Below are 20,687 nucleotides of genomic sequence, written 5' to 3' on the forward strand. Positions count from 1 at the left end.
GGTGTCTCGAAAAACTTCATGGCAATATTTTTACAACCGGAGCAGTTGATACTATTGACCACAATTTAAGCTCCACTACAGCTAAAGGATCATTGCATGGAACAGAGATTTTTCTATTTCAACACCCAGAAGTTGATAACCTAGGTCTGACAGAGAAGGGACCTTTATCAATGAAGACTTGAAAAGAGACAATATAAAACCATTCATTCATTCAATTCTCTCTGCGCCGTCTGGTGCTTGAGGCGACGGCAAGGGAACGCCACTTTGGTCTGTCAGCTGCTGTTGCGGGTGCTGTCTGCAGAGTGAGGCATCTGTTCTTGCGCTCTCGCTCAGCGGATCGGCGCCACGTTTCTTTCGGTCGTCTACGGTTTCTTTTCCCCTGTGGCGTCCATCTAAGTGCCACCCTGGGTAGCGAGTCGGGTGGCATTCTGCAGACGTGGCCTAGCCATCTTCATCTCCTCAAAGCGATGGTCTCAGCGATGCTGTTTGCACAAGCTCTTCTACGCAGTTCCATGTTCGCGATCATGTTTGGCCAGAAGACTTTCAAGATCCGTCGTAGGCACGTGTTCTGGAAGACTTCCAGTTTGCGCTCGTTGGTAGCAGTAGTCTTCCAGCACTCAGACCCATACAGAAGGACGCTCAGCACGTTGCTCTTGAAGAGTTTGTTGCGCATGCTAAGACTTGTGGTCCTCCAGATGGGCTTCAGCATTGCGAAGGCTTGGCTTTGCTGATTCTCGTGTTGAACTCCCTTGCACAGTCTCCATCTGTGGTGACCTTGCTGCTCAGGTAAACGACCATCTTGCAGAGGCTGGCCATTGATGGTAATTGGGTCGCCCACTTTGGTGTTCTTCCTCATGACCTGAGTCTTTCCAATGTTGACCCTGAGACCTATGGTGCTTGCTGACAGTGCCAACTGTTATGTCTTCTGCTGTTGATGTCCTGGTTCCTGCTAGCAAGTAGACCGATATCGTCGGCGAAGTCCAGGTCATCTAGCAGCGATGTCAGCGTCCACTGTATTCCTTGCCTCCTTCCCTCTGTGGTGCGGCGAATGATCCGGTCAATTGCCATTGAAAAGAAGAGCGGCGAGAGGATACATCCTTGCTTCACTCCAGTTTCCACCTTGAATGGTTCAGTGACCTGGTTGTTGTGGACGACTCTGCGCTCAAAGTTTTCGTACAGAGACCTGATGACGTTGACAATTTTCTTAGGGATGCCATAATGTCGCAGAATCTTCCAGAGAGAGTCTCGGTGTAGGCTGTCGAAGGCCTTTTCAAAGTCCACAAAAACCACGTAGAGGGATCCATTCCATTCATGGGACTGTTCAAGGATCTGCCTCAGGACAAAGATGTAGTCGATGCAGGACTTGCCTTTCCTGAAGCCTGTCTGTTCCTGGCGAAGGATACCGTCGACAGCTGTTGAGATGCGTTGGAGGATGATGCAGCTGAAGATCTTACTGGTGAGAGACAGTAAAGTGATGCCTCGCCAGTTGTTACAGTTCCCCAGGTTTCCTTCCTTGGGCAGTTTGACGATGGTGCCGGTCTTCAATTCGGTTGGCGCTTCTTCACTGTCCCAAATCTTTTAAAGAATCTAGCAAAGGAGCTGCGGTGTCACGGTGTCTTCTGCTATCAGCATCTCAGGGCACACTCCATCGTCGCCAGGTGCCTTCCCATTCTTTAGCTTATGGATGGCTTCATTGACTTGACTCTTCAGCTTCAGGAATGTCGGCGAGGGCTGGTGGGTCTGGGCGGTTTAGGATGGACTCGAAGTGTTGCTACCATCTCTTCAACTTCTCCTCTTCCAAAGTGACATGCGTTCCGTCTTCAGCTCTCACAGGAAGGGCATTGTGCTGGCCGTAGTCGCCCTTAAGCTTCCTGGTGTTCTGGTACACTGTCCACATGTCATTGTGCTCGGCTGCTGTCTCCGCCTCCTCTACCAGCCTATCTATGTACCTCCTCTTGTCTCTTCTGGCTGATGTCTTCACCACCTTGTCTTTCTTACTATATTCCTTTGAAATTATTTCCTTAAGTCTTAGGGATTTGGTGTCCAACAGTTTGTTTTTTGATCTGTCTTCTTTTTGCTATATGAGAACATGTATCTTCTGAGATCCATGCTATCCTGTTGCTCTTTCTGAAGCCTAGAACTTCCTCTTATGTCTCTTTCATTACTCTATTGAAGCCTTCGATGGTCAGTGCTGTCTCATCTTCCAAAATACTTAATCTATTCCTGAGGGTTATATCTTACCGCTTCTTTCACTTTTGGGTCTTTCAACGTAACCACATCGTAGTGTTGGTTCTTGATGTCTCCCGTCTTGGCTTTCCTGAGCTTCAAAGGCACCTTGGCCCCAAGAAGACTATGGTCGCTGCCGATGTCTGCATGTCGCATCACACGCACGTCCTGCAGAGATAGCCTCCACCGACTGTTGATGATAATGTGGTCGACCTGGTTCTGGGTCCTGTCGTCTGGTGATGTCCATGTAAATTTGTGGATCTCCTTTTGCGCGAACAGGGTCCTTCCTATGAACAAGTCGTTTTGTTGGCAGAAGTTGACTAGTCTCTCCCCGTTGTCGGTGATCACACCCACTCCATGTCTTCCCATGGTCCTCTCTCTGTCTTTGTTGTCGCAGCCAACCTTAGCATTGAAGTCGCCGAGCAACATCAGCACGTCGTGTTGGGGGATGTCCTCTTAAACTCTTTGAAGGGCATCGTAGAATGCATCCTTGTCCTCTTCTTCCGCGCCGTCTATTGGTGCGTAGCCCATGACAACAGACAGCTTGGCGTACTTGGAGTTCATCCTGACGTACAGCAGGCGCTCGTTCACAGGTTTCCTCCGTAGCACGGTGTTGGCCTTGCTCTTGCTGATGATGACGGCAACTCCTTCCCGGTGGTCGTTGTCAGTTCTTCCTGACCAGATGATGACTTCTCCGGAACCCACCTTCTGCTTGCCAGAGCCAGTCCATCTTGCGTCTGTTACTCCCATAAGGGTCAGGTTGTATCGGTTCAGCTCACTCACCACTTGTGCTAGATTTCCAGTCTGGTAGAGTGTTTGCACGTTCCGACATCCAACTCTGATCCATCGCTTTGGCGTCAAGAGTTCCGCTATCGGGTTGGGGACGTCCTTGCGGCTTTGATCACCATCCTACATTAGTCCAGTTACCTGGTCTGCTTCACTATCGGCGCCGTTTGTCGCTTGTTCCATTGTTTTTGTTTCCGTAGCAAGTATTTCTTCACGGGATGGGGTTGCTAGCCCCACGCCCAACCCTTCTTCTTTTTCAGCGCGGGCTTGGGACCATCCTTGGCGGATTTATAAAACCATTACAAGAAAGATACACAATAGTACCACCTGTCATTCTCCCTAAGGAGCTAGCTGCTGTACCACTTTTGGAAGGACCATTGACGATCCATTCAGACCATTTCAGTGAAGCACAAGACTTAGAGTATAGGACTATTTTATGAGTAGAGCTTATAATTTATATAAAAGCATGTTGTATAAAAATAACACTAGCGCATATAACCTCAGATATGTACTTAAAAGCCATTTCGCACAGGAATACAAACATACATTGTATATCTATGTAGCACTTTTCATTGCTTTGACAATGCAATTCTGGATAAAGCATCAATCTTAAGATTTTCTATCTGAACATATTCATGCTTACATGTATGCTTAATTGTGCTTAATGTTGCTTATTTACCCCTGGCTTAATCATGTACGTCAAGAGATCGAAAAAGGTGATGAATAAGGCAATGTCTGCTGCAATTAGTCGGCACTTAATAACCATTATCAAAGAGTGTGTACATTTTCTTAATCCATGACAAATAACTGTTATGGCATGTGCTCAGCCACTTTTTGCCCTTGACAAAATCATTCAATGGATTTGGCCCGAGAGATACGCAGAGAATCTTATTGTATTGTACCAATCTTGTTGGTGGTCTTCACATGGAGATTACTGCTTTGAGAACGATTGGCTACAGGATAGTGGCTTGGTGAATGCGTTAATTAATGTTGCATCTGCCGGTACAGCAGACTCATTCCTCAAGTCATCACATGTAATTAGAACCCGACATGCGCACCAGATAACTGCTTGCACCATACATATTTTGATGCATAAAGACTCTACTAAATTCTTAGACAGTGTCGATGATATAGGGGTCAATAGTCACAGTTCTGAGGAGTGGGAAGAAAGAAGAAATGGAAAGTCCACTGTTCAAATTCTGGTCACTTACATTGAAGCTTAAACTAATAATTCTCATCTTTGTAAGGTCTCTACGAGAAAGAAATTTTGAGCTGTATAAAGAATCTTTAACCATGTTAATTCTCTTATTATTCGCGTTGGACCATCCAAATTACGCTCGTTGGCTCCCTATTCATGTGAGAGATATGATTGCGTTAGACAGCGTAGCACCAGGTATAGCGACATAATTCAAGAAGGGTCATTTTGTTATACAAAAAACTCACCACGCATTTTCTGCAATAGCTATCGACCATTTTCATGAGCAAAACAACACATAAGTGAAGGGACAAGGAGGAGTTATCGGGCTTAGAGTGAATGCATCTCAACTTGTACGATAGATGGTATGTGGTCCAGAAATGGCTCGTGTGGTCAATGAGTTTGAGATTTCACAAGAACGTATCAAGCAAGAACAAACTAAAGGGCCGGACATAAAACACATTGAGCAAGTAGAAAGTAAACATAATTCATTTGTTAAAAAGTCCAAGCGATAACAAATACTCCTGAGAAAATGGGGAATCCATTCTTGGAAAATGTGAGGTTCTTTTAGTCCTAGGCACGCGTGACATTGCTGATCCGAAGGTTGCAAATACAAAATATTGAACAGATTGGCAAGAATCAACTAAATCACTTTCTGTTCCTATTAAACAAAACAAATTACATCTATTCAGTTGTCAAGAATCCAAGGATGTCGCATAGGATAAATAGCAAATAAGTTCACTGAAACAAAATTGTTCGCTTTTTTCTCAGTTGTATGTGTCTTGTCAGGTTCGTGACGGTAATCTTGACGAATACTTTCGTCATAAGAATCAAGCGTATCCACCTTCTCTTCCGCAATTCGGACAGTTGAGACTCGGTTTAAGTCAGATTTGTTAGTGCCTCTAGAGAAGATCATCACATCACAAACTGATTGTCCTGATATATACGCTTTGATCTTAGACGGAGCTGTAATTGTCAATATGCTGAAGCCAAGATTCTGCAAGACGTTCGAAGATTATGCCCAAAACGGTTTTTTACCTTACATTGACAACCAATTGAAGACGTGTAGCAGAGTTGATGTTGTATGTGATGAATATTGCCAAGACAGTTTGAAAGCTTCAACTCGTGGCAAGCGTGGAAAAGGAATAAGAAGACGTGTTCATGCACATTCAGCCGTTCCATGAAACTGGGAATCCTTTCTTCGCATTGATTACAATAAGACGGAGGTATTTACCTATCTAGCAGAACAGTTATCGACATTTAAAGCAACCGATGACAATATAGTTCTCTCCACACTCAGAACGGAAGTTGTATGCAATTGAAAGGATACAAGCCAAATATCACCGTGTAACCATGAAGAAGCAGAAACGCGCATTGTGTTACACGTTCAGGATGCAGTACAAACTGGTATGCGTCTAATAATGATCAGAACCGTAGATATTGATATTGTTGTCATTACAATATCGAGTGTGCATAAACTGAACATACTAATCTTGTGGATAGCATTTGGAGTCGGTAAAAAACTAAGATACATTCCAGTTCATGAAATCGCTGCCAATTTGGGATCTTCCAAGTCCAGTGCACTTCTTTTCTTCCATGCCTTCAGCGGCTGTGACCCAGTGCCATCCTTTTCTAATCGTGGAAAGAAGACTGCATGTGAAATATGGTCCGTCTTTGATGAAGTAACTACAGATTTCGAAAAATTGAGTGATAAGCCAGATATCGATAGTATCAATGAATGTACTTCAAACATTCAACGTTTTGTTGTGTTGTTATATGACAGGAGCAGTGATTGCATAACCGTAGATGAGGCAAGAAAATATCTTTTTACTCGAATAGGGCATGAAATCGATAATATCCCACCAAACTCTGTCGCGTTACACCAACACATCAAGAGAGCGGCTTACCAGGAAGGATTTTGCTGGGGACAGTCACTTAACAAACAACAAGAGCCCCAACCACCTAGCTCCTTGGGTTGAAAGCGCAACAAAGTTGGAATGTGGAAACCTTTCTGGACAACCTAACAGCAAGCATCTGAGTCTTGTGCTGAACTCATCAGATGTGGATGCACAAGTGTAAATGGCTGCCGAGGACGTTGCAAGTTTGTAAAAGCAGCTTTGAGCTGTACAACTCTATGTAAATGTGGAGGGCTATGTTATAGGGAATGAATACATTTTCTTTTACTTTGGACTTGACATTAAATTTTTATTTGATCCTGCACATGTGATCTGTGTTGTTTACGGATAGTGAACTCTTAATTAACCTAAATTTGTTTCAATATATTTTCAAATCATACCAATCACTTGCTATTATTATTATGTTTGCAGTGTATATTTTAATCGGATCGTTAAAAATGTTCAAGACAGTTTAATATAATATTTTTCAATGATTTTGGCAAATGTGGCTAGAATTTCATATTTCAAGATGGCCGCCATTTAATTTGATCATATTTATTTTAAATTTGGAATTTGATAACATTGATAAGGTCATTTGCATGGTAAATACAAAATTTCAGGTCAGTTGATACACTTATAAAATTGGATGAATTTTTATATGTATTTTTTGGAAATTTGACGGCCGCCATTTTAAAATAGCCGCCATACCCCTATATACAAATTTTTGAGAATGTGTCCATATCTGATATTGTTCAGTATGTTCGTAGCTAGTATTCTGCGAATTGTCATGCTTTAATCAAAACATGAACAATTCTGGTAAAAATCTGCACAAATCAACTGGACTATAAGTGATCGCAACTAATTTTGTTGCGTGCATATTCCCGTATTTATTTTATTGCGTGTGTTTACCGTTTATGATGATCGTAAATGGTATAGATGTAAATAACTTCCCCCAGCGTTTTTTATCTACAAAATAAGCCGTGTTGTGGAAAAACTGGGCTTAATGCATCTGCGTTAAGTATAGTACCAGTTTCGCTTGTGCAATTTGCGCATGCGCATACGGAACAACACTATCCCCTAAAATGGATTTGTTCTTCGATGAGACTTCCTTTAAACAAAACATTCGGAAAAGTTTTGTCGCTGATTTGCGTGTGCAAACTGCTCAGGCTAACACGAGACGACACTTGACTCACATGCATTTAGCTTTTTTTTTTCAGAAGAAGACTCACATAATGATTTTGTAATTTTAGTGAGAGGATTTTTAAGGTATCGCAACTAAATGTATTGTGTTCTTTTTTTGGTTTCCGTTAATGGTATATGGTACAGTCGTTAGTTCCGGTGACTAGCTATGTGTAATAAACGTCTGGCCCCAAAGTGGTTGACACATTGATGACAAAGTTGAGATTTAAAAATATTTCGATCAATATAAGAAATAAAATCACTTAGTGTTCCCCGACCACAAATGCCAGATGCTTTTTATGTTTTACCGATAACAGAAATTAAATTATCATGACATTATTATGTTGTTCGTCTTTACGTTTAAAGATTTGCAAACATACACATGAAACAACAAATACAATTACACTTCAGTAGTAAACTCAATGTTCCGGACATATTCGTAGCAAATGTGTTGAAGGGACGAGATCACGAATAAGCTAAAATAAATGTTTCATGATACTATATTTTTAAGATATTTCAATCTAAGTAGTGAATACATTTTATAACATTGTTCAACATGCGAAAATACGTCAACACGCTGCATTACATAGTTATAACAGATCTGTACCTGTTTAACCCTTGCGGTGAAAAGAAGAAACACACACAGTCCCTGGAATGCGTTGAAGATGGCAAACAGGTAGTGGAAGGCGATACGGGTATCGTCCACTGTCAGGAACCCGAACACCCATGTTAGTCCTGGCAAAACATACATACATTAGTACCAACACATTTCACATGAACATCACGAGTTTAGCAGCTGTATATTTGTATTTTACCTCAATCATAATACTCAAATTCTTATTGGCTATGCCTAGTCACATGCTGACCTTATTTTTTCTATATTAGGTTTAAATGCCTTTTATATCAATCAAATAACAATACATGACGAAACATAATTAAATAAATGTCTACAATAAATGATTTTAGTCGCAAGCGAATTATTCCTTAATGAATAGTTAGGTAGTAGTCTTTACAGCAGCGTCACAACCCCGAATTGGATCCATTAATTGACTATACTTGACTACATACAACTGTGAAATCGTAGCAATAAGTATATGTTAAGAAGTTCTGATTCATTTTAAGCCTATTTATGTCAATTTAATCCGACGCTTAATTTAGGCTTTCCGAGAAGAACTCGAGTCCATTTGCTTGATAGATAAGTATATCAAGACAAACTCTCAAACGATAAATCAGGATCGATACAGACCAAGATCCACTAAAGACTTTTTCCACTACGCTTTATACCCTTTATGGTCTCTACCATCTACGGACTCTAAGAACTACGGACTCTATCAGTTACGTCAACGCGATTGCAAATGATTCACACTTTTTATATCAATAACCAATCCTAAAGCTAGGTCTTTTTAAACTGGAAGAAATAAAGAAAAACAGATATAAATAATGAAAAAGAAAAGTGCTAACCTAAAATGAAAAAAATGGACACGGCAGCCTGGAAATGCAGAAAGGCCATCTTTCTGTCCGACTGGTTAGACGCCAGATGTTTGTTCTTCCGGCGGAAAAGTTTACACATCACCATTGTAAAGACGATAAGGTTAGATAGTATGATGACGGCCACCGGTATAATGAAACCATAAAGCATTGGATCTCGAGACAGCCAACAACTGAAACATTACTAATATAATATAAAAACACTCTAATTGTGTATCACAAATAATTAATTGACTAGTTTATTCAAACTATATTATTAATCTAAATACGTCACGTTGCGTACCAAGTAAGGATTGCCGATGTTTAATTTGGTGTATGTCTTCCGTACATTGTATTTCATAAGCACGAACCTTTCACTGACAGTTTATCCATCAAAATATGGACATTTAATTGTATTTAAAAGGCAACGAGAGGCTGTCTCAAACAGAGTATACCCCGCCACAGGTGCAATGTTGTCGAAACGGTACACTAAATGCGATTGCATTTAAAAAAAATAGCTGTTTCAAAAACAAACTAGCACCAGGATTCATATATCTTGTTTGAGTACTTTTGAGTAATAGCAGGATCGAGATTTTGGTAATTTATTTAATTTGAAACAGTTGCAATCACTCGAAAAACGTCACTGAAATAGCGTTTGTAAGCCCTACAATTTTTTTTATTTACAAACCGAGTTACCAATCTTAGCCTTTTTGGTATAAGGGGAGGATCCATATGACAATTTTCATTAATTATCTAGAGTAAAACACACACAATTGTTTTATCCTACAAGTTTTATCAACTTAGTTTAGATAGTTTGTGAGTCATCCCAGGACGACCAGCGTATTACGGACAACGGATAGACGATCAATCACACGCACGCACGGACGTAATGACGCCTGTTATATTCATATCGACCGTGGCCTTTGAAAAGTGGTTTAATGCGTAAAGTCTCGTTCCAGATTAGCCTGTGCAGCCCGCAAAAGCTTATGAGGAATGACACTTTACGCTTCAATTTGGCCGTTTACAGAGAGTCTCTTCTTAGCAAAAATCCAGTATGAGCTCCACAGGCTAATCTGGGACGGCACTTTACGCTCATGCATTAAACACCCTTTTTACAGTGCTCTGTGTAAAGGGGCTTTATGCAGTCCGAACAGGCTAATCAGGGACGACACTTTCCGCATTAACTTGATTTTTACTAAGAAGAAACGGAAAGCTTCGTCCCTGATAAGCCTGTGCGGACATGCATTCAGCCCCTTTACACAGAGCACGGTTTATATGTTAACATTTCATAATAACACTAGGTAACTTACTATCCTTTCCCGCCGTAATACATATCGTAATCAACAGCCAGGATCACGATAACCGGAATGAGTGGAATGCCTGGAAAGAATCCAATCAGAATTATGCGTTAATCTAAGCACAATTCTGGGCGCTAATAAAACTAGTAACTAACTAAAATATGACAACTATACTATTTAATCAAAATTAACTTAGGGGTGACGAATCTACTGAAAATTCAGCAAAACGGGGATTGTATATTGAGACAGTAAATTTAAGAGTCGGCTATCAAAAGTTGAATTGCTCAAGTCAATAACACAAACTAGGAATTATAATATACAATCGTAGAAATGTACCAGCTAAATACACGTATACCTCACTCAAGGATACACAATTGCTTACCCCATGCAGGTATCATGGACTTCATCATAAAATTTGGAATGTAGGTGCCCAGCACCTTAACGAACCGGAGGTACTGCAGAACACCTTCCACTAACATCCACATAAATGATACCAGGATAAAATAGTGCAGCAACACCTAAGAAGAAAACGATTTATTTCGTTATTTAGAGCGCGAATGAAACTCTACAAAACAAACTTGTCATGCACGTGTTAGATACAAATAGATATCAACTATCTTCAAATTAAGATTGATTTAAAGATCTTTGCATAGATATACTAAATATCTGATTCAAAATAAACAACAGTAAATAAACAGGTACAGTTGTTTAAAGCCATCATTTAGCAATTGCATCGGCGTTTTTATATAATTGGATTATCGTATTTACGATTTCTGCATACGTTTTGCATTATTGTTGGGGATAAACACAATATCCCACGTGACTACAGATGCAAACAGCCTTAACTAATATGATACAATGACGTAAAGTCAAGAGGTATGTAGTTTTCCACGATATACAATTTATTATTAAGAAAAAAACACCTGCATAGCATAAAACATCGATATTTTCGCTTTCTAGCACTATACTGCTTGTGATTTTTAGTCTGGTTAAACTATTATTTCTAAAAATATTCAAAGAACAATTTCGATAAGAAAATGTAAACTTACACACTTTTTAGTACATGTGTGTTTTCCATTTATAACAAGATGTGTTTGTGAAACACATATGTGTATGTGTATATGATCTGAGATCAAATAAATGAGTGTATTAAAATAATTTGAATACAGTTATAAATAAAGTGAATGTACCGCAACGGCAATGCAGCCGCCATATGATGATGTCCGATCCATTCCGACTAAAAACAAAATGGCGGAACACAGCATGGCTGCACTAAGGTTAACAAGCGCATGTTGACCACGCCCATTGCGGAGATGTCTAAAGTAAACAAGAAAGTTCGTTGAATTCATATCCAACGCGCAAATTTCAAAATTTTGCGCCAGACATACGGACAGAATGGCGGGCGGGCGGTCGGACGGAATGACGGACGGACGACGCCAAATTATATCCCTCCACCGTTGACAGATGATAAAAATGTCTTTTGTTAATATCATTTCAATAAAGACTAAATACTTGCATGTCTGTAAAACTCATACATTGTCAAAACTAAACCACGATCAGTAATTGTAGCTAAAATTTAATATTGTCATGAATATGTTATTGCAAGAACAATATGACGTCATTTGATGAACATCGTGTGTCTTGATGTACCTTCTTCCATTGTCTTGACGATTTTCAAACTTTCTTGACACTTTTAATATAATACTTGGTTAGAGTCGGATAAGTTTAGTTGCTTGGAACAAAAACACGAACCCTTTGCAAAATCTAGTGGGTGATGCTTTCGACGCCTCGCTAAACGAAAAAGTCTGTATTTAACATTTATTTAAAATTCTCTATTTTTATTACTTCTTGTTTTCTATTTATTGTGCCACTTTGCCATTTAAGTAATGTCACGTAAAATACTACAAACATAAAATATTTAAAAGTAATAATGGCTTTAATATGGCATTTATTTTGCATATTTTAAATATATACATATCTAGCAATAAAAACTTTAAAGGGTCATTTTCACCGATTTTGTCATGTTTTGAAGTTTGTCATTAAATGCTTTCTATTGCTGAATGTAAACATTTGTTTTTAAAAGCTACAGTAAAAAGTCAAGAATAAAAAAAAAAAAATTTCCCTCAACAGGGTCGAACCACTGACCCCTGGAGTCCTGGAGTAAAAATTCTCCTACTTTGACCTCTCGAGCATCCTTCCGTATACAATGAATGATGCATTTTATACTATATATAAGCAATCCTCGTTGTTCACAAAATATAACGACAACAACAACAAAATATAACGACAACAACAGAACTATCAGCATTATTCAATCGTTTCGCGTTGCAACGCTTTATAATTTTCATGTGTTTAAATCGTCAAAAGATGCATATAATGGCTATAATAGTGCATGGAAAATGTTAAGTATTATTTTTTACTCACACATATCATAACTAAATCGAAAATTTGCGAATCTGAAACAACTTTTTTAAATGTTGTCAATTTACCAAAACGTTAAAAGACCCCTTTAATTAACCAATAAACACCTGAACCATTATAGCGAGCGGAATGACTGTTACCATACCATTATTTTAAAGATTTCTTTCATAATACTTACTTAAACATCAGGAACGTTAAAATCGTCAGCCCGAATCCAATTATGGAGAGAATGAGACCAACTTTTGTGATGATGCTCAGGACGACTTTGTCAGTCTCAGATAGTTGACTGTTAGCGTTGAGATCCTGAAAACGTATATGCAAGTATTTTACAATGAATTAAAGATTTCTGAGATCCCAGCCAATCCAAACCAGATAAGCCTGTGTGAAATCGACCTTCTTTAAACTTAAAATATCAAAAAGCGGAAAATGTTGTCCCCGATTAGCCTGTGCGGACTGCTGAGACTAATCTGGGACGACACTTTGCGCACATGCTTCAACCACTTTTAACAGACCACGGCCCAACAGCAGTCAGGCGATAGTAGTGAGTTCAAAATTGCCAGAGAGGTTCAAAGGCGTTTAACCATCGTAGGGATGCAAATTGCAAATATCAATGTAATATTTTATGCACTCCTTGCCATGGATGTAAAAAATAGAATACTACATGGAACACATAATAATTCATATATTAAAAAAAAAATATATATATATATATATATATATATATATATATATATATATATATATATATATATATATATGTGTGTGTGTGTGTGTGTGTGTGTGTTTGTGTCAGGGGTCTGGGGCCTACATCACAAAAAACTTTGTACGATAAAGGGAAAAAAATGTATTATACTCATAAAGTAATATGTTCAAAGTTAAACAAATGTTATATACTTGATAAGATAACGTAAGTCCCTCTACTAACCACCAGAACTGCAAAGTTAGTCAGATGATTGCACTTGCAGACAATGGTATCACCGTCATCATCACCGACATCATCGTCGTAATTATCATCATGTGTTAGGTTACACCCGTCGGTCTCCCAGCCGCCAGCAGCCTCATTGGCATTGTAATCCCAGTAGGCGCACACGAGGTTGGCCGGGGTCTAGAGAGTGAACAAGTGAGATATGAGGTCGACGTGGAGTAGCGGATATGGTGTCCACCAAGCGACCGGGAGGACACGGGTTCGATCCAAACTGTGGTAGCGTTCTTAAGAAACCTCCCCAAGAAACACTTATTACTGGTTCTAGTCTCATAAAACGGACACATATAAGCTTTAGGCTTTCTATGCAATCGAGCTAAAATAAATAGGTTTAAACTTAATAATTGAGGAAAACACCAAGTTGGCGTGGGTCTAGAACGAACAAGAGATGTGAGGAATACACTTATTTGGCACGGGTCTAGAAAGTGAACATAAGAGATATAAGGACCGAACGAAAAACGATGTTTTAAATGCAAAAGGCGCACACCAAAGTGACGTAGGTCTTGAGAGTAAACAAGAAAGATGGTATTTTTTAAATGTTAAAAAATATGTTGCTATACCAGAATGCACAACCACATTGGCATGGGTCTGGATAATTGAATAATAAACAAGAGAGATGAGAGGAATAAACGATAACAATTAATACCAATACCAGTAGGCGCAAACAAAGTTGGCGTGGGTCTAGAGAATGAAAATTAAAAATATCAGGACTAAACAAGATGAACTTTCAACAATACAGTAGGCGCAAACCAAGTTAGTGTGGGTATTGAGAATGAACAATAAAGATTAAAGGACTAAACGATATAAAATTTGCCAATACAGTAAGCGCAAACCAAGTTGTCGTTGGTATTGAGAATAAAGAATAAAGACTTTGGGACTAAACGATTCAAACTGTAACCAATGACATGTTATGACAATAGATATGTACTAAATAACGTGCCATTGTTATAAAACATATGCAGCAGCTTTGCATTTTACTGAACAAAGACGTTATGAACTATTGTCAAAACGTTTACCTACCTCATAAATGGAACAGACAGATTAAAAATGAATGTATTGCTTTGATTCCTATCTTAACCTCGGTAATATTGAACATGAAAGAGATGACCTCATTGCTTCAACACTTACCTCTGATATATCGACCAGTTATCAAATTAATTGTCTAGATGCCTACTTATCTCGTATATATCGAACACAGAGGAGAAGAACGCGCGCATTGCCTAAATGCCTACCTACCAAGTAAACATAGACCTTAGAGGTTATGAAATTAATTGCCTAGTCTCAGGGTACCAATTATCGGTCGCTTTTTGCCGATTTTTATTTTATTTGTCAAACTATTTAAAATTAAAAAAAACTTAAGCTTATATTTCAGGTTAAAGTAATAACTTTATGAAACTATAAAATATAAAGAAAACAAGCGTTAATAACTCGACCTTACCGTTGGTCAAACGAAGTTGGTTCTGTTTTCATTTTGCGGTTCTTAGCCTACAGAATAGACACAATCCAATTGACATGCCAGACGCATAACACCCAAATGATGGCATGTGTGCATCAACGAATGGAATGGTTGGATGTGACAAATGTTCCAACTTGTTCTATTATCAATGTCTGGTCGGCAGCTACGTTTAACTATGGCACGTGCAAAAATTCTAATGAGAGAAAGGGTGATAGGCATTAACCTAGAGGCCATGTACTTCATATAGTTATTAAGGGCCTGCTCGTCGGCTGCATTTAAAGTAGGATCAATCCCTCGCTTTTTAATTACCCCTTCTAACTTTCCCTGACTGTGATCGTACAGTGTGGAGTTTGGTATTCTAATTGTTCTTGATACTTTGGACAAACATTTTCCTTTTTTGACTTCTCTAACTGCTGCATGTGGAGCGCAGACTGAGCATTTATTTGATTTTGTTCGTGTAATTTGTTTAAAAAAAGAAAAATGAAATCTAAATAGGTATTTTTTAATTATAAATAAAATAATTCTCAATAAATGCGGTTGAATGTTACCGAATTACGATTTGGCTTCAGTACGAATTGACCATAAAACAACATAGTTGTTTGCAACATAATCGAATAAAATAAAACATAGAAAACAGAGCGATGTCAAGAATGCAATCACTTATTTTGACAGTTGTAATCAATGTGAAAGGCAGTAAAAAACCTTAAAGGGGAATGAAAACATCGCTCATATTGTTAGAATCTTATAAAACAAAACATTTTGATGACTTACTGAATTAACCATCTGGTCAAATATTAAAATTGTACTTGGTTCAATGAATCTTCGTCTGCAGTTGCGTTTACAAATAGGCTGTAAAGAGTTATTTTTATAATTTATAAAAATTGTTCGGGAATTTGTTCCGTTAGAGAATTGGTACCCTGAGGCTTGATGCCTACTTACCTCGGATATATCAAAAACAGATGAGAAGAACGCATTGCCTACATGAATACCTACCAAGTATATATGGACCATAGAGGTTATGAAATTAATTGACTAGATGATGTTAATTTACTCTGATGTATCGAACACAGAAACCATGAACTAATTACATAGATTCCTTGGATATACTAAATAAAGAGCTATTAACCTTAGATTCCTGCCTACCTCGGATATTTGGACCACAGAATGGTTAACTACTTATTGTTTAGATTTCTACCAACACCGGTAATATCGGACTCAGCCTTTATGGGCCACAAAGGGTATGCAATAATTTCCAAGAAGTATACCTACTTTGGATATATGGATCGTAGAGGTTATGAATAAATTGAATTAATTGACTAGATTCCTATCTACCTCGGGTAACACAGGGACTATGAACTAAATGCCTGGAATCCTATGCACCTTTGATAAATGGAACATCGCCGTTACGAACTCGTTGCCCAGATCTCGGACCTCTCGGTTGTTTCTGGTAAGTCTTGCCGCGGCAACGCTGCTCTGGACGACGTACCTGTTACTGCTGTCAGAGAACAGATTCCATCTGCTATACACATGGAACGAAAGCTTTGTAAGATTACCTGAAACAAATAAGATCACCTTAAAAAAGTACGATCACCTTAAAACAAGTGCGATCACCTTAAACAAGTACAATCACCTTAAAACCTGAAAATACCTTCTAACTAGCAAGATCACATTAAAACAAGCAAGATAAACTTCAAACAAGTAAGTCTAACTTGCAACAATAAGATCCCGAACAACAAGTAATCTCACCTTAAAAAAAGAAAACCACTTAAACAAGTAACGTCATGTTAACTGAGGAGTATAGCACTATATATCACCTTAAAACATTTAAGGTCATCTTTTTACAAGTAAGTGTATAAGAATATGCACAACTCTCAGAGGAAAGATATGCCATACTGTAGCCGTGGAACGCCAGATTCTAAGTCACCGTGACACACACACAAACGCACACGCGCACAGGCGCACACACACACGCACAAACACTTCAACACTTACCTTTTAAAAGGTTTTTTGTAAGATAGATTGCAACCTCTGTCTTATTGAATCGGAGTTCAGAGTCCTCGGCCAATGATGTTACTGATCCAGGTTTGATCTTTCTGTCGCTATCATTGTCGACACTGATACCTATTACAACACGCCCGTCCCCATTTTGTAGCCACACCTCGCTAGCTATGTAGTCTTCAACAAACGATGCTGACTCATTGTCACGGTCAATAAGGCCCGGTAATTGTATGCGGTTGGTAAGATCGTCCACTGATTTTACGATTCTGAAGTATAATTGATTCATTATTAACAAAGTTGATGTTATGTCAGGAGATAACAAAACTGAAACGTAAAGGTTCCACACAAATTGCAATTGTGATTTTAATAAATTATCCGCCTTCTTTTGTTCGATTGTTTCGTTTGACGACTGGAAATAATGTTTTTTTAGACAAAAAAAATAGCAAAACCTTAGAAAAATCAAGAATGTATATCTGCTTTACACATATTAATGACGCTTAATTGTATTGGCCGCGGTCATGATCTATGGCTCTGAATGGTCAACCTTTAATCAGCGTTCGTGATGTATGATTTTGATACAATTGATGGTCGCGTTCGTTCTTGATATATGATTTTGTTTGAACCATCTGTTTGTCGCGTGTGTGATATATGATTCTGTTTGATTTACCTGATTGTCGCGTTCTTGACATATAATTCTGTTTAACCCCCCTAATTACCGCGTATATGAACAATTGCTGTCTTTATGTTGGCCACGCTAATATATTTCGTTCTTTTTGAAAAACCTGTTGGCCGAGTTAGTGATCTATGGTTCAGTTTGACTCACCAATTGGTCCTTATAGTTATGTATGGCGATTTTTTACTCACCTGTTGGTGGGTGATCTATGTTTTTAAACCACCTGTTGGCCGCGTTCTCGATATGTGGATCTGTTGGAGACTCTTTTGTTAGTCGAGTTATTATGTATGGCTCAAATCGACTCGTTTGATGACAGGGTTCGTTATCTGTGATTATGTTTGACCCACCTGTTACCACGTTCAGTATCTATGGTTCCGTTAAACCTTTTTATTCGCCTGTTTCGTGATATTTTTTTCTTTTTAAACAATCTGTATACAGAATGTTTGCTTGTGTGTTTTGTTTTACAAACCTGTTTGCGGCGTTAGTGATCTTCTGTGAGTTGTTAATAGCTGCTCTGTCAGCGAAGAGAATGTTGTTGGTTATTTTATAAACGGAGCTTAATACCTGAAATAAGAGCTTAAACAATTATTTTTTAAATGATCTTTACTTTTTAAATTTATTTAATCTAATGTCATGCCTGTCCTATTTGAAAAAAAAGAATGCAATTGATAATGATTTGATGTCGTAGTCAAAACTGCGTCATAGTACAGATTAAAGTGTAATGACACTCTAAAGAAACAACCAACAGTTAAGAAAATAGAGAATCATTCTCTTAAGTTTTGAGTTGCAAATGGCCTCTTCAAAATGATCAGTTGTTTGGTGAATTGTGCCTCAAACGTGAGCGAAATAATAGTTTTGTCCCCATTTAATATGCAAAAATAGGCGAGCTATATCAGTCTATGTAAACAGGAAACGCCCCATGGGGGAAAAGTCTTAAGACATGATAATGATTTGAACAAACTTGGTTGAGAATGACTAAAGGATGTGTAGTAATACATACCGAACCTCTGGGTCGAGCGACTTCAGTGGAGACGATTTAATTGATTAAGTTGTCAGTTTACACGCATAAGAAAAACAAGTTTCCTCTGATTAGTGCCAATGATCCCATGGTATGATTTGAACAAATTGTGTAGAGGAAAAAGATGTGATTTTAAATTTATATTTTACATATCAAACCTCTGGGAAATGCAGTTTTATAAGAGGAGATTTTGGTTAATGTTCACTAAATGCTTGTAAAAAGTTCGTTTTCGCACCCCCCCCCCGAAATGCTGTGATAATGGAGCCAGAAAGTAAGAAAGAATTAACGTGAACGTCTCAATTATTGCGAAGTGGAAGCTTAAACATAGTGGACCCCGTATTTTGTTTTAAATTACTTACATAAACGTTTGATGAAATGAAGTATATTAATTAAATAAGTAGATATTATCATTTATGAAAAAAACAGTTTTGGTTAATAACTGGATTGAAATATTGAGACTCAATTATGTCTGTTTGTGCCTGAAAAGATTTGTAGGAGTTCAAAAAATGCAATGCAAATGTATGGGAATGCGAACATTGCATTAACAATAGAGTTCCGTTTTGGAAAAACTGAGCTATAATGTTTGCGTTAAGTGTCGTTACAGATTAGCCTGTGCAGGTTGAACATGCTAATCTGGGACGACACTTTCGGCCTCGCCTGGATTTTCATTTAGAGATTTAATTAAAATAAACAGGTCTATAAAAGCGGGAAGTGTAGTGAAGTTCGCCCAGGCGAATCTTAGACGAAACTTTAAGCACATGCATCAAGTCAAGTCTTCCCAGAGCGAAACTCCATTAACGCAGAGTCACAATTGCAAAGAACAACTTATTAAAAAAATTACCGTATCGGTGCTCTTTAAGTTTGCATCGTAGAGGTTACTCAGTATGTCCGCCGTGTAAATTACGTCTGCCTCAGTGACGTTGACGTCAGGTGACGTCAGATTGACAGTGTTCCGTAGGATGTCTATATAGTTATGCTCGTCCATTTTGGTCTGAAACAAGTAATTCCCTGGTAATTAGGGAACTATGAATAAATGAGTCAACTGAAGTAGTATTTAGTTCGATCCATTTCGGGTGCACTCATTAGGTGTGATGAATAATATCCATGTGGTTGTTCATAAAAAAACAAGTGGTAAATATGAAGTTGACTGAATGAGTCAACTCTTGATATGCATGTTTTCTAGCCATATTAGGAAAACGGCATAAATACGCGACTAAAATACTAAGAAACCTGGATTATTTAAAATGTACACAGGATATAAATTTAAATACACACTATTATATATATCGTACAAAACTGAAGGGCGAGACAAAATATAACCTAAAGATTGAAAAATAGTAAACAATGAAAACAAACACTAGGCATAAAAAGTTTGATATCGAAGAAACATGCAAACAACAGATTTTACACACGATACATAAGTGTGAAAATACATAAGTAACACGATGTGTTTGCGAAACACTATGTCCCCCCATATATTTTACCTTTGACCTTGAAAGATAACCTTGACCTTTCACCATTCAAATTGTGCAGCTCCATGAGATACACATGCGTGCCAAATGTCAAGTTCCTATCACAATATTGCCAAAGTCATAACCAGGGTTAAAGTTTTAGGACAGACACACACATGCAATGACAGACACACACATACAATGACAAACAGACAGGCCAAAAACAATACACCCCGATTTTTCGATCCGGAGCATAAAATATCATAAAGTGATTAGTTTAAACTAATTTATTAAAACACGTTTGCATTAAAAGTATTTACCCCTTATTTAAAACGCTCGCGAGTGCGTTTCCAAGGCATAGAACCAGTAAGTGTTCTCTTTTGAAGAGATCTAAAGAAAGAAACTACATGTTTTACCATTGCGAGACCCTTAAGACTCGAGGTGCTACTGGACTGATTGTAATCCGGCACCGTTCCACAAGCAGGGGCCAACAGTGTATTCTCCCAGAAGGCCCCAGTCTCGTTAGTTCCGTTGCAGTCCGCAGTCGCTAGTGCTTTGTTGTCTGGAAGTAATTTGATTGCGTCATGAAAAAATGGGTCTAATATAAAATGCGACCAGCGTAGATCCAGCCAAGCCTTCGCA

General features: G+C 38.5%; 1 protein-coding gene across 1 annotated transcript; it reads right to left on the reverse strand.

Moving 5' to 3' along the window:
* Positions 1–888: 888 nt before the first annotated feature.
* On the reverse strand, positions 889–2,595 carry LOC127846107 (uncharacterized). Its single transcript, XM_052377283.1, has 3 exons — positions 2,242–2,595; positions 1,776–2,077; positions 889–1,564 (listed from the first exon to the last, which is right to left on the reverse strand). Exons 1-3 carry the CDS (start codon positions 2,593–2,595, stop codon positions 889–891), a joined length of 1,332 nt encoding a protein of 443 aa, XP_052233243.1.
* Between the last annotated feature and the right edge of the window lie 18,092 nt (positions 2,596–20,687).

The sequence above is a fragment of the Dreissena polymorpha genome, chromosome 9 (genome assembly GCF_020536995.1).
Source record: "Dreissena polymorpha isolate Duluth1 chromosome 9, UMN_Dpol_1.0, whole genome shotgun sequence".
Lineage (NCBI taxonomy): Eukaryota > Metazoa > Mollusca > Bivalvia > Myida > Dreissenidae > Dreissena > Dreissena polymorpha.

Bases quoted from the DNA above. Each gene is read 5' to 3' on its own strand.
- LOC127846107 (XM_052377283.1), bottom strand. From the start codon at position 2,595: ATGGGAAGACATGGAGTGGGTGTGATCACCGACAACGGGGAGAGACTA. The intron at 2,078-2,241 runs GTAAGATATAAC...GTTCTCATATAG, and splicing joins ACCCAAAAGTGAAAGAAGCG to CAAAAAGAAGACAGATCAAA. The intron at 1,565-1,775 runs GTAGCAACACTT...GATTTGGGACAG, and splicing joins GAGGAGAAGTTGAAGAGATG to TGAAGAAGCGCCAACCGAAT.